At 51.3% G+C, this 13,478-nt stretch overlaps 1 protein-coding gene across 1 annotated transcript; it reads left to right on the top strand.

The window, feature by feature from the left end:
- Nucleotides 1–9,966: 9,966 nt before the first annotated feature.
- LOC128279100 (forkhead box protein L1-like) lies at nt 9,967–12,339 on the top strand. Its single transcript, XM_053017822.1, has 4 exons — nt 9,967–10,271; nt 10,868–11,177; nt 11,419–12,043; nt 12,164–12,339. Exons 1-4 carry the CDS (start codon nt 9,967–9,969, stop codon nt 12,337–12,339), a joined length of 1,416 nt encoding a protein of 471 aa, XP_052873782.1.
- The last annotated feature ends 1,139 nt before the right edge of the window (nt 12,340–13,478 follow it).

The raw sequence follows: 13,478 nt of genomic DNA, 5'->3' as shown, positions 1-13,478 counted from the left end.
CCTAGACCGGTACACTGTAACTGTAATTCGAGGGAGCCCGTTTTTCACCGTTTCGAGCGGTACGAGCTCAAAGGGCCACCGAGCAACACCCAACAGCGACGATCCGGCGGGAGCGAAAAATGCAGTGCAGCACCGTGTTGGCTTGGCACTAATTTTCCAGTAATTGTGAGCGAGCCTGTGCGGTATGAAAACGGGCCGAAATTTCCCTGGAAGTAGTTAAATCATTTCCCTAACTCGATGCGCGCTGCGCTGACGGCGGCCGGTTTTTACGACCCGACGAAACGGTTCCGAAACCGAACACTGCCTTGCCTTCTGGGAGGCGGCTACCACATTGCCCTTACGAGTTCGAGGGCCTTCTCCCGGGGACAACCTGAACCTGTCGCCAAGCTGCTGTTGGTGTGGCACAGTTGCCGACGATCGACGATCGCGATAGCGGACAGGCGGAAGTGTACACAATTGGAACTAAATGATGGCAATAAAAGTGCTACAATTTCCAGGACGATTTCCCTTGGCGATTACTGTCGGCAGGATGTCGAGGGCTAGGAAAATCCAACTATCCGATCGCGCTCATGATTACAGAATGCTTCTTTGAATGAATAAATAATCCGTGCTGTTTCAAGTCTGATTTACTATTCAACAGAACGTCGGTGTGACAGCGAAGATGATATTTAAAAAATGGTTAAAATTTCTTAAACAAATTACCAACATCAAAATAATTAGTAAGTAAATAAGTGAAACACATCCGCAGAGGATTGCCATTTCCCTAGTAGCGTCCCAAATGATCAGCATATTGATTACAGAACTCAAGGAGCTACTTTATATGACCAGAATCTTCTCGTTCGATTTTTTTGGTGTAAATCTTGCTAAAGTACTACATTTGATTGCAAAATTTCGTTCCGCTTAAATTATCGCAACCCTATACGGTTGTTAGTTCCTTGCTCTTTTAGGGCACAAACCGTTGTTTCTATCAAACCATGACCGCCTTCCGACGTCTTCAAACGCCAACAGACAACGTGGAGACGACAGCAGTCGGCTGGCCAAAAGCCGATGCCTGAAAGACCAGCCTGGAGCTGGAGTGGGAAAAATGTGATCTGTTTACAAATTGCTTCTCGGAACGAATCGAACGCCTGCGGGCCCACCCGCGGGCCGCGGTCTGGTTTGGTGCGCTACGCGAGCACCGAAACGGGGCCCCGGATTTCATGTGTCTTTCCCCGTGACGCGGAGCCGGAATGGGATCCGAGCGGACGAACCGTACGGTCGCGTTTCGCTCGATCCCTGTTTACGACTTCTTAAGATGCCTGACGTCAAAATATGTCAATTAACCGTTTAAGTTGATCCATACTTGCGTGCGTCGAAGCGCCGGGCCGGGTTTTAGGGGATCATATCGGCCGCAATCGTTCACACGAGCCTACGGCCATTGAAAGCCAGTGTATGATTGATCTCTGCTGAACTTATGAAAATATGCCAACGGCCACACTGCTGCACCATATGCGTATCCCGCTCCAAGGAAAGAAGCATCATGTAACGACCACTTTATGGTCGGCTTTCGAAGCTCACCCGTTAAGTGCCAATACTTAATCGAAAATCCAATGAACAATTGAAATGTTTATGTCGCCCTACTTCAAAAGCCCATAAATATGTGCTCTACGAATCTTAGAAATCCTGCATTATTAAAATTACGGCGATGGAAGAACGGGCACGATGCAAAATCCGATTGCAATCCCACCATCGACCGGCTGCCCGGGATGGTCCACTTTATCATGGTAAAAATTAAAAGAAAACCATAAATGTCGCCGTTGTATTCTCGCTTTCTTTAATTTTTAATTTATAGCAAACACCGTTTCGGGCGGGATAAATGAAACGTCCGAAACATCGATCCAAAATCCTCGCGGCCCGCCTTTGGGTTTGGTTGGGCTGAAAAAGATCAAAGTGTTTGGTGTACATTTTACGACCTTTTGTGGGTCGTAAAAACGCTGCGTATTTCACCGGTAAATATGTTGGGCACACACGAGCACAGGTTGAAACTAAAATCGACTCGCCGATTCAAAATGGCCGCCCCTTTTTGGTGGTGGTGCCGCCGGCCCCGTGACCCCGGTCGCACCTTACCGCCGTCGTTTGGCCACCCGCGGTTTTGCTTTTCCGACGGGCAAAGGACGGGCAAAAATGGTGTAAAATTCAAAATAAACAAACAATCGGTCAAATAAATAACAAGTGAGCGAATGGTACGCCCCGATCACCGATCATCGGCGGGTACCATCAACAGGATCCCGTTGAACCCTGCGGTGAAGATCGGTAAATATTCGATCGCCATTCGATCGCCTGCCTGCGGGGCCGGCAACAATGTACGCACTCGCTGCCCGCCCCCGCTGCTAGGAACCCCTGTGGCCGGTCATCATCGTTGGAAAATCTCATTCGGAAAAGTGAGGAACGCGGTACGGCCCCGACCGGATGGAGGGAAACAATAAAATCGAAAATTAAAATCAAAGAAAAACAATTCTACAAACCACATCGCCGGTGCGTGGCCGGCCGCGAGAACCACCCAAATCGAAGTCGATAAAAATCGTCAAAACCGAGAACGGGGAATCGGGAAAACACACAAACAACTGTTTAAAGCTGACCGTTTAACCATCGGCGCATCCGCTTCCCATCACGGACGGCATGGTTTATGTCCGGTTTGAAAACGGCCCCGGGGTAAACGATTGATTTCGGACCACAAACTGTAATGCCATCCTGCGGCTGGCTGGTCGACGCGGTGTCTCGTTAGGAACCGTGAAGGTTGTTTCTATTTCGCTCGCCAACCGCTCAAGAGGGCCTAGTTGCGCTAATTGGGATCGTTCTGGGTCGTGGTGCCAACCGGTTCTTGTTCAGTACATTGTAGGGTCTTTAGTGATCCAGAATCGAGAATTGATGCAATGGTTCTAAAAGTCTCATTCGGTCTGAAGAACCTATTTCGCTACCATCTCCTGACGAGACGGTCGAAGCTGGGGTCCTACAGTCCTTTCATATGCATCCCAGATATAACATACTGACGAAACCTTGGAACGATTTGTGGCCCCGTATGTGTATGTCGGCCTCGCCAGGTTCCGGTCGGCCAGCTTAACGGACGAAGGCGCTCAACCACGAGGGACTCTGATTCTCAGGTTAGGGCCGCTCGGCGGTAGCAGTCCCGGATAGGTAAGTAACCGAAAGGCTCATTCAAGACTATCAACGCCCGATTCATAGGCATAGGATAACGTGAGTGAATCACTTGCCTGCTGTGTGAATAAAGCCTAAAAATACCGTATGAATGAGCAACGCGCCGTCCCGTGTGGTCGTCCCGGTTTCGCGCCATTCGCTCTGCTTGAGGGCCACCTCAAGCGGCGCACGCTACATTTCAATCCGGAATAACATTCACCGCACCGGAACATGCAAAAGAGTGAGAATGTGTCGGCTTCCTGGCTACCACAATTCTCAGGGCCCCTTGGTCGGACCACCCGCCGGACCCGGGTGCGACACTCCGACACGTCGTGCCGAAAAGTGCCACATTTGGGTGCTAAATTTCGCACTCCGCAACGTCGCGAATAAAAATCGAACGCCACGAGTCGGCGTCGCCGTTGTGGTCGCGACTCGTACCATTAATCTTTTGGGCGGCCACAAATTCCGGTGTGTCGTCGTTGCGAAAATGTATCAACATTTTCAACCGCCACAGACACACACACCAAAGTCACGCCGTGGGCCGAAGTAACGGACTTCTTTCGCATTTGAATCGTGCAAGCCTTTGGAACTATGGGGAAATGGGTGTCAAAAAACCCTTAACCCTGCGTAGAATGTTGCGATGAAGATTTATGGTTTTTAACTAAGAACCATTGGATGGACTTTACTGTCGTCACTATAAATATCAGGTACAGTAATAGTAAAGTGCTTAAAACCATCCGAGAATCTCTTGGACCTCTAATGCCACAAGGGTCCCGCTGTTTTTGGACAATGTAGTGACAGTTTTACTGTAATGTTGTATCCCATCCGTTCGCTAAAGTGGTTTAATCCACAGCGACTCACCCGCCCAACAACGGTCAATGAAGGGTTGGCGCAAGTAAAGAAACGTCCGGGCCCGGGGCCAAAGTGGAACGGAAAGTTGCACGTTGATGGGTCGGAATTCTTCTGCCATCAACCGTTGCAGCGTGGCGCGAGCGAATGAAGCGAAAATTTGTCAACCCAGAAGTCGCCCGCCTTCAGGAATGTTCCACTGTGCGGTGTCCTGTCCTGTGCCGCCCCGCGGTCGAAGTATCTCCATACGGACAGAGCTCCATACGGAAAAGAATGGTGCCCCCTCCCCCCCCAAAAACCGAGCCGTGCGACTCCGGTGCATCCGGGGGTCGGGTTGATTGCGGTGCCCGACTTCGTCAACCGATGCGCGGATGCTATGCTGCGACAAAAAGGTCAACCCAAGAAAGTAAGCCACCCGTTTTTGGCTCGTTTGTGAGAACAAATCAAAACAAATAGCCACCGCCGGGGAATGTGACTCCATTTTCCGGTGCCGGCAGTTACTAGAACAGAATTAGACAGTGGCCCAGGGCCCGGGTTCCTTGGGTTTCGGATGCCGTGACGCTCTCCGCGGTTGCAGCTTGTTTTTGTACCCCTTTTCGGTGATTCTACGTGTGGTTTCGATAAATATTTTCCCTTCTCTGAAACGTGTGAAGTTTTCGTTCAATAAATAAGCGGTTCCGGATTCTGCTCGTCGAAGCTGCTTCGCTTTTGAAACATCGTTTTGAACGACTCTGAAGTGGAAATGGAATAATAGTTCTTTAGAAGCTGAGCTCATCTACACAATCCAACTTTTTAGTTTTGCGTTGCTCGCAATACCTTTCATTTGACAGTCCACCACAAAGTGCAATTCGTTTCCGCCGAGCTGCAAAACGAAACAGACTCGTCAACTTGTGGCTTGCTGGACACACGTTTGAATAGGTTGTTGAGCAGCTGAAAAGCACCAGCTTCCGACCGGTTCCAGTTGCAATCGTTAATCGATCGAAAAGCCCTCCCATCCACACACGGTCTCGGGCCGGCCGGCTCGGGCAATGGTGGTCCACAACTCCAGATGCAAGTGACCGACCGACCAGCGCGCTGATCGAGGGCAGCCGTTGGCGAAGATAAGTACCGGTGGCTTCATTTCTTTGTGGCTAGGTTCTGCGGCCCATCCGGGATGCTGCGCTGGAATCGTCGCTAACCAGCTGACTGGAACCGGCGATAGGGATGCGCGTCCGGTGAACAGGGCCCGTCCGGTCCGTGAAAACCCATCCGCTTTTCCGTGGCGTGGCACGGTGACGTTTCCCACAACCCACGCCGTCGCCGTCACCGATGTGTATTAACGTCAATTAAGCAAACATAAAGAAAACAAATAGCGACACTAATTCGTTACTCCATCAGGACCGTCACGTTGCACGGGACCGCCGTCTCTGGCCGTCCCGACTGGCACCGGCACCGAACCGGAGAAGGTGAGCGATGTTTGTGCAGCTCAAATATAAAATATTTTTCTCCTTTTTGGCTCGCCCGGCGGGATTGGCTCGCCCGGCCGGCAGCCCTTTTCGCGCAGTGTTGCTTTCCTTCCACTGTTCGCACTGCTCTCGCCCGCGAAGCCCACGAAGGACGCGCTTCGTCCGGAGGGAAACGTCCCCGGCAAAACAACGGCGACAGATCGAACCAAACGGTACCGCCGTCCGGACGGAAAACGCCATAAATGTCACGTGCCCGTCGGTGCAATCCGTCCTGTGTAAACGAGCCGAACGGTGGCGGCGACGACGACCGTGGCGGTACTGCATTTCGCTGCATCACGCTGCATCGGACCGGAGTGCGGTGCACTCGATAAAGGAGTGGGAAAATTTAAAGCCGTTAGAAAAACAATCATAAAATTCCGCTCCCGCCCGGTAGGGCGCCCGTCCCCCGGTGCTCTCTGTTTCGGGCGAAAACATTGACTGGAAACCGCAGACCAACATAAAGACGGGCGCACAGCCGGCCGGCACGGGACAGTAATTTTCCGACAGCGACAACGTGACGCGGGATTCCCTTTTTCTCTATCTTTTTGGAAAGCCTTTCCACGGGAAGTGAGAGGCGGCACGGTTGCAGTGCGGACATCCGAATCGGCATCGCATCGCAGGGCAGTTTTCCGTGGGTTCGATTGGGCAGGATGGCGTGGACCAAGGTTTTTGCTTTCCCGACACGATTCTATCTTGTGCTGACTTTAGTGTGAGGCCACTGAAATCGTTTATCAGCACCGGTCTGCAGTGTGTTTGATGGGTAAACATCAACAGAGACCATTTGAGTATGTAACCCCACGATAAAGTACACCCGAAACAGCATTTGATAAGCAATCCGACACCGTCATCGTCTACAATTGTGACGATCCACGAAACTAAAGTAATAATTAACAAACGCGGTCGTACAAACTATGAAGACGAGCCATGTCAAGTACGTCAGAGAACAGCAACAACACCTGAAATCGTAGAAAAAATATAGGACATCGTATTGGAAAGTCCCTCCTGATGCAGGAAGGGCTTCAGGGATGGAACTCATAAATTGGAATCTCGTTGGAACAAGTGTATTTGTGTTCAGGGAGACTATACTCGTTAATAAAGTGTATTTCAAACCATAAAATTGTGTTTTTCTTATTGAACCGCTGGATTTATTTAATGACCTGGCAATGGTAAAATAGCCGCAACGCATGGTATCAATTTATTAATTGTAAGCCGAATGCCGTGTCCACGGAGGGCTTAAAATTAAGTTCCTTCACACGTCCTTAAGCCAAGCCCACCATTGAAAACTTTCACTATATTCGTTGCTTAAACATCGATTTCAACGCGTGACGGTAAACGGTGTTCGCCTGTTCCGTTTCTGTGCGATATTTTGGCGCGGACAGGCAGGAGCATAACACCCCGTAAGACGTGTAAGACCTCTAACCGAGCATAAGCGTCACAAAGTTCGTTCGCTGTGCCGCTCTGTCAGCATCAGAAAGGAAGACACGCAGGAACAAAAAATGTACCCACAAAAAATAAAGGCTAAAGGCGGAATAGGATTTAAACACGGGGGGGCCCCGGAAAAATAAAACGCTAGCCGCGTATGCTCAGTGTTTCAAATTTGTCGCCCCCCCCCCAACCCGGGATTCTGGGGCCCGGCCAGAGAGACCAGGCAGAAACAAGAAGGCAGAGTTTATAAGCAAATAATATATCATAACGTTCGCCGGGCACGCCAGAAAGCCACGGCTGGTGAAAGCTGTAAACGCAAGAAATGACAAAAAAACGCCAGAGCGAATACCAGCCAGCCCGGCTGGCCGCCCTTCCGCCCGCCCGGCAGATAGGAAGTGAGATTAGATGCAAAGGGCTGCCTGAAACAACAGCAATAAATATGGATGCAATCCAACGGGGCGGCAGACTCACACGGATTTAAAATTTACGCCCGACGGGTCGTCCACCGACAGCACGCTGACAGCACGGAACCGCAGCACGCTGGAAGGAGTTGGGTCGGTTGGCTGCGGCTCTCTACAGCAAAACGAAAAGGAAAAGCCAAGAACCAAAAAACTCCACTTTTGGACAAACAGAGTGTGTGTGACCATACACGTTATCCTTGTTGCACGCAGGGCGCCCGCGAAGGCACAGGAAGCACGTGCGAGGTTTAGAATCAGCGCGCGGATCGCACTTTGCTCTGTCTCTCTCTCTTTCCTAACTGCTGCAACTGTCTCTTTCGTGCTCGCTGGCGATCGTAAAAATCGTGCGTTTTGCTTTGATCATTTGAAGGTCCGTTTTTTGCCCCTACGCAGCGCTCCTGTTTAACGTTCCACAACAATTCCATGGCCATCATGCGCCGAGATCTGTTTTACGGAGAATAGCTGAAATGTTTTTCGGAAAAAACAAGTAAAAAAAAGGCAACACGAAACGGAAACCGAAATGACCACGCATGCAAATGGCACATGTGTCGGCGACGGCCGCTAGATGGTCACTCGCCGGGTGTTTACCCCGCGGTAACACTAGACATGAAACGAAAATTGGGTGCTCTGTGCTCTCTAATTATCCTGGCCACCCGTGCCGTGGGGCGAACTTCTTCGAATGCTGCCGCCGCCGCCGCCGCCAGCCAGCGTTACAGTTGGGCATGAGCGGAATGGCATTAGCGGTCGGAGGTGTTTATTATGATGGATGTTTTGTTTATTTCCAGTACTTCTTTTTAAAGTGGGTTCCCAAGATTAAAAGACTCCGCGCGCGAAGATGAAAGATTCCGGCTTTCGCGGGATGTGTTTAGGGTCGTTGTTTTTTTCTCTGCCCACGCGCGCTCCCGTCGGTCGTTTGGTGGGTGTTTATCGCGCACTTGTAGCCTTTTGGTGCCGGTGCGGCCGTAAGTCCGGTTCCGGTTGATCGATGGGCTTCAAAGTAGTACCGGCTTATTTGGCAATCATCGGCGGCCGCCGACCGGATGCTTGGCAAACAGCAATAACAGTGGCCGAAGTAAAGTTGCAACCTGGGCTTGAGTAGCTATACTTTCTAGTCGTTGCGGTGCGGTGATTGAATTCGGATCAACGAGCAGCGATTTGGACAAGATTGATTCAGGTTCATCGCCGCTAAGCGGGTCGACCGAGAGTGTCTGTTTCGATTGATTATTGGGGCTGAATAAACATAGAAACTGGATTAAATCGCCTTTGGATTGAATCGCTTCCGTTTAAAGGGTTGATGAGTTAATTGTGGAGGGCCTAGAAAGGCCCAGATCCAAAGGCAGAGGATAATGACAACGACACTGGCATGTAAGACACTGTTGAACGTTTCATAAATTTCTCGCCGCAACTCGAATTGATAGCAGCTGGCACAACAAAGCGTTCGAATTCTGGCTACAGGTTCCCTAACGAGTCCCGGCTGAAGCGTTCGCGGTGGGAAAACAATGATAAATCATGTGGCCCATAATCCTTCTCCCGCCCGTGGTCAGGGGCCGTACCGTGCATAGGGCAGCATAGAAGTCACAAACAGTGCGCACGTGTTTTTTGTTTGTTGCCCTCCACACCGCGTAGCCTTTTCGAAGTAAAATTGCAGCAAATATCGATCGCCGCCACGGAAAGGATCATTTGTTTGGCGCACCCACACACACACACACTCGCAGTGTGCGGCCGCCGCATTTCCAAAACAAATAAAGGGGGCGGAGCCAGCCAGCTTGATTCGGTTTTCCACGCGATCGATGCGCGATCGAGTTTGATGCGCGCGCGTCCTCGGATCGGATTCTCATCGGACTCCCATTGTGGCGCATTCGCTCGCCCTATCTCTCTCTCTCTCGCTCACTGTCGGATCTGTCAAACGATGACTGGCGCACGGGCGGGCAGGAAAATGAAGTCGTAAAACGGTCTCCGTCCGCCTCCGTCATCAGCGCACAGTGCGCCAGCGCGTGCGCACACACACAATTCGCCGAGGATCTACGGCGGAGTTCCGGGCGCGGAAAGGCTAAAGGTCCGGTGCGGCCCCGGGACCTTGTCGTCCTGCGTGCGGGGCTCATGTTTTTACGACCTCCAATGTAGTGTGTGAAGCATAAATAACAGGGATCCCCGACGGACGCTTGCGCGTGGAAATCATCCCGTGGTCCCGGGGTGTTTATGGAAGATGAAAGTAGTTGTTTCTGTTTTGCATAAAATAAATAGATCGTTCGCCGAGCCCAAGAGGGGAGTCCAAGAACAAGTAGTTAACGATGCGCGAACGCGCGGCGAGCATGGCGTCGAGCGATCTGTCATCGGGACTGGCTGGGAAAACCGGGACCGGGGACCACGTTAGTCACGCACTTCATCTCGTCGGAGACGGATTTCCTGACGATCGCGCGTGCGTTTGTGAGCCTACTACCGGATCGTTTACTGTGCGGATCTTCGGGTGCCAGTACATTGTGTGAAACAAGCTCGATCATCCGGCGACCGGAAGGATATCAGAATAATAGCCGTAGTTAGTGGTAGTAGTTATTGGAAAAAGTGTCGTTCTTGTAATGCTGCCCTACAGTTCGTACGCGGCGGCTATTCAGCAAATTCAGAGCCTGAACCATGAGCTGGCAATGTTTGGACACCCGGCCGGCAGATTCCTGCAGCAGCACCCGGACCATCACGGTGCCGTTACGCTCGGCAGCTCGTACTTTGGGCTGAACAACTGGGCCCTGCCGTTTTCGTTCCTGAAGTCCGTCCACCGGCCGGAAAAGCCACCCTTCTCGTACATTGCCCTGATTGCGATGGCCATCAGCAGCGCTCCGAACCAGCGGCTCACGCTGAGCGGCATCTACAAGTACATTATGGACAAGTAAGCAGTTCCAAATGAAGCTTACACAAAAATAGCACCCAATTCTGTCCGAAGCCAATCCCATTGAAAGTGTGCACGATGTTACAGTTTTCCATCTCCATCATGATGGGCACAAATGGAAATTAAATTTAAATTCATTTCAAAAGTGATAAAAAACAATGGCTTTTAATGTGATATTTTTGGTGAAAGTAGTCTTCGAAAATGGGAGTTGCAACTTAATCAGTTTTGAGATTGGAACAGAATCAAATCTAATCAGTTCAAATCGAAGGCTGATTATCTATTTAAAGACTTACTTATACTTGTACTTAAACTTAATTGGTAATGGTGACACACGTTTGTGTATTTGGAAGGAAATTGAAGTGACGAGAAAACATTGTTGTTTGGCAAACTAATAAAAGAAACGTTTTGTAGAACGAGTTGATACATTTTAAATGTTTATTTTGTTTACTCTACACGTACAAGATTTTGGCACACATTAACAAAAGGCTATAGATTTTTAATGTTTGAGCAAAACTGTGCTCTTCAAGAACATCGAGTCCGGGGGGCCCAGAAAACTATTTCCAACCTCACCATGACCTGTTTGCGAATGTCCACAGCTTCCCGTACTATCGCGAGAATCGCCAGGGCTGGCAGAACTCGATCCGTCACAATCTGTCGCTGAACGATTGCTTCATCAAGGTGCCGCGAGACAAGACCGCTGCGATTGGCGGCGGCAAATCGGCCCACGAATCCGTGCCCTTGGGGGACGACGGTGGCAGGGGAACTGCTGCCGGAGTTGGTGGCGGCAAAGGAAGCTACTGGATGCTGGACCCGTCGGCCAACGATATGTTTGAGCAGGGAAACTACCGCCGGCGGAGAACGCGACGCCAGAGGAACGCCAAGCTGATACTGAACGGCCACTTTCAGGTAGGTTGTACCTTTTTTGGTCTAATTTTCACCTGAGTGTATGCGTGTGTGTGTGTGTGTGGGGAGCGTTACAATCTCGAAAAGCGGTTTTTTCTTTTGCAGCAGGAACTCCATTAAGTTCACGCACAAAATGGCGATCCGTATCAGAGCGTTCCGTTTTACGTGCCCGTTGTCATTGTTTCTTTTTGCCTCCCGATAATCCGCTGATTAAACGGAGAACCGTTTCTGTTCCGTTTCGCAGGGCTCACCGTTCGCCTTCGCCTACCCAGCGATGGGTCCCGCGGGAGTGCCGGGAGTCGAGTTTATGAGTCCCTCCGCGGCCCAGCTGCAACAAGCCCTCGGTGCCGGTGCCGGGCCGGCCGATGGGCCCGATTTCCATCATCTGATAGTGCGCCATGATTTGCATCCGGATCCGGCGGCCTCGGGCACGGGCTGCTCGGGAGATCTACTGTCCCGTGGCCTATCGGTCGGTTGCTGCACGACCACCGCCTGCGGCCCTTCATCTGGCGGAGCTTCATTAGCCGGAACCGGGCCATTGCGCTACCGAATGGATCTACGTGCCACGTCACCTGCCTTCGCCAGCGGGGACAGCGTGAAGAGTGAAGAAATTAGTTTGCCGCGCGCTTCCGACGGCGAGAACGAGCCCGACCGGCAAACGGACGCCAGCGCGGCCTGCCGGCGTCGGAAGCGGAAACCGAGGGGTGGTAATTTTTCCAGCCCCACGTCGGAAAAACCCGCGAGAAGCTGTGCCGCGAGCTCGCTGGATGCGTTTCTGTTGAGCGAACTAAACGGGCTGCGTGTGAAAAGCTGCAAACTGGCTGCGTACTCGTGCGACTCAGCCGGCGAGCTTTGGGGAGCTTTCCGGCGTGAGTCGCCGGAGCCTGCAAGGACACCTGAGACGGTGCCAAACGAACGCCTCGGCAGGCATGTAGAAGAATCCTTGTCGCCGCCACCTCTGCCGACGCCTCCATTCTTCGGTGCCGCAGCTCACGAAGGCCAATCCGGCCGTCGGCCCGGCAGTGTAAACAGCCTGCAACCGGAAGTGGCTTTCGGAGCCGGCCCGAAAGCCAGCACGCCGGTAGCGCCGTCGTGGCACGCCACGAAGGTCGGTGGGCTCAAGTCGAGCAATTTCACCATCGAAAGTATCATGCGGCGGCACTGAGGCAGGGCCCTTTTGTGGACTTACACCGGATGGCCACCGGCGGTCTGGACTCGAGGGCTGACAGATAAACGGTGACGAGGATCAAAGCATCCTGCCGCCGGTCGTGGCCATTTCGGAAGGCACCTTTGCATGGGTTCGCACCGTTGTCTGACGTGGCGCCCGGCTTGTTGACAGAAGCTTAAGTTGGTAAACTATTCCGGGTGCGTTTGGCAAATAAATTTCTCGCCTTCGTTTGCTCGTTACTTACAAAACGCAGCGTCTACGTTTGGGGCGAACGGTTGCTTACTACAGGAGTAGCTTGTACACTAAATTTTTTTATGAAAACAGATGTACTCAAGCAATTTTAACACGTTTTCTAATAGGAGCACTCACTCGCTAAGGCAACGCTAAGTTATGTGATACGTTTTATTGTTAGAATTACCCGTTAATATGTTGATGTAATAACTGCATAATAAACGACGTTAAATACAGAATAGAAGTACGTCAAATGCTCGCTTAAGAAAATTGTTTGTTGAGCGTCACAGTTATTTTGCTGGCGAAAGGTTATCAAACCTCGACGTCGTTCACTGTTTACCAATGCTCGAGGATGTGTCGGACGATTGTTTCTGGAAGCGAATCGCGGAATTTTGCTCCCAGCATCTCCGGGCTGTAAATTCGATTTCGGGTGCTCGTTATTCACCGGCAGACCGGCTCAAATAAAGTTGATTTATGCTGCCGATTTCGGTTGGTTGCATCCACGGTAAACATGCACAGCGAACGGGTGTCTGGAACCGGGCACAGACCATGATGTAGCAATGAACCTGCAACGAGCCAAGGATCGGTCCTTGCCGGCGTTCCTTTCTTTCGGTCTCGAGTTGTCACTTTAAACGTTGTGACTTAATCGGTTAACTTATTCAATGTACGGTGCTGCGTGTGGGCCAACATCACATCGCGAGGTTGTGATTTCATGCAACGAAAGCAAACAAACGACGCCGAAAGATGTTGGCACCGGGCAGTGCGGAAGCATTCGATTCGTCTCGGTTCCGGCACACAGATACACAACAACGAACGATTAACATGATTTAGCGAGCAAATTATTCGCAATCAATCATCGCCCGAAACCCCCGTCGCCCGTGCTACGTTCGCCGTTGGCAAACTGC

The sequence above is a fragment of the Anopheles cruzii genome, chromosome 2 (genome assembly GCF_943734635.1).
Source record: "Anopheles cruzii chromosome 2, idAnoCruzAS_RS32_06, whole genome shotgun sequence".
Lineage (NCBI taxonomy): Eukaryota > Metazoa > Arthropoda > Insecta > Diptera > Culicidae > Anopheles > Anopheles cruzii.
Note: the sequence above shows the minus strand (reverse complement) of the source record. Positions and strands in the feature narration are given on the sequence as shown.

Bases quoted from the DNA above. Each gene is read 5' to 3' on its own strand.
- LOC128279100 (XM_053017822.1), top strand. From the start codon at position 9,967: ATGCTGCCCTACAGTTCGTACGCGGCGGCTATTCAGCAAATTCAGAGC. The intron at 11,178-11,418 runs GTAGGTTGTACC...TCCGTTTCGCAG, and splicing joins TACTGAACGGCCACTTTCAG to GGCTCACCGTTCGCCTTCGC. The intron at 12,044-12,163 runs GTGAGTCGCCGG...TCGGTGCCGCAG, and splicing joins GCTTTGGGGAGCTTTCCGGC to CTCACGAAGGCCAATCCGGC.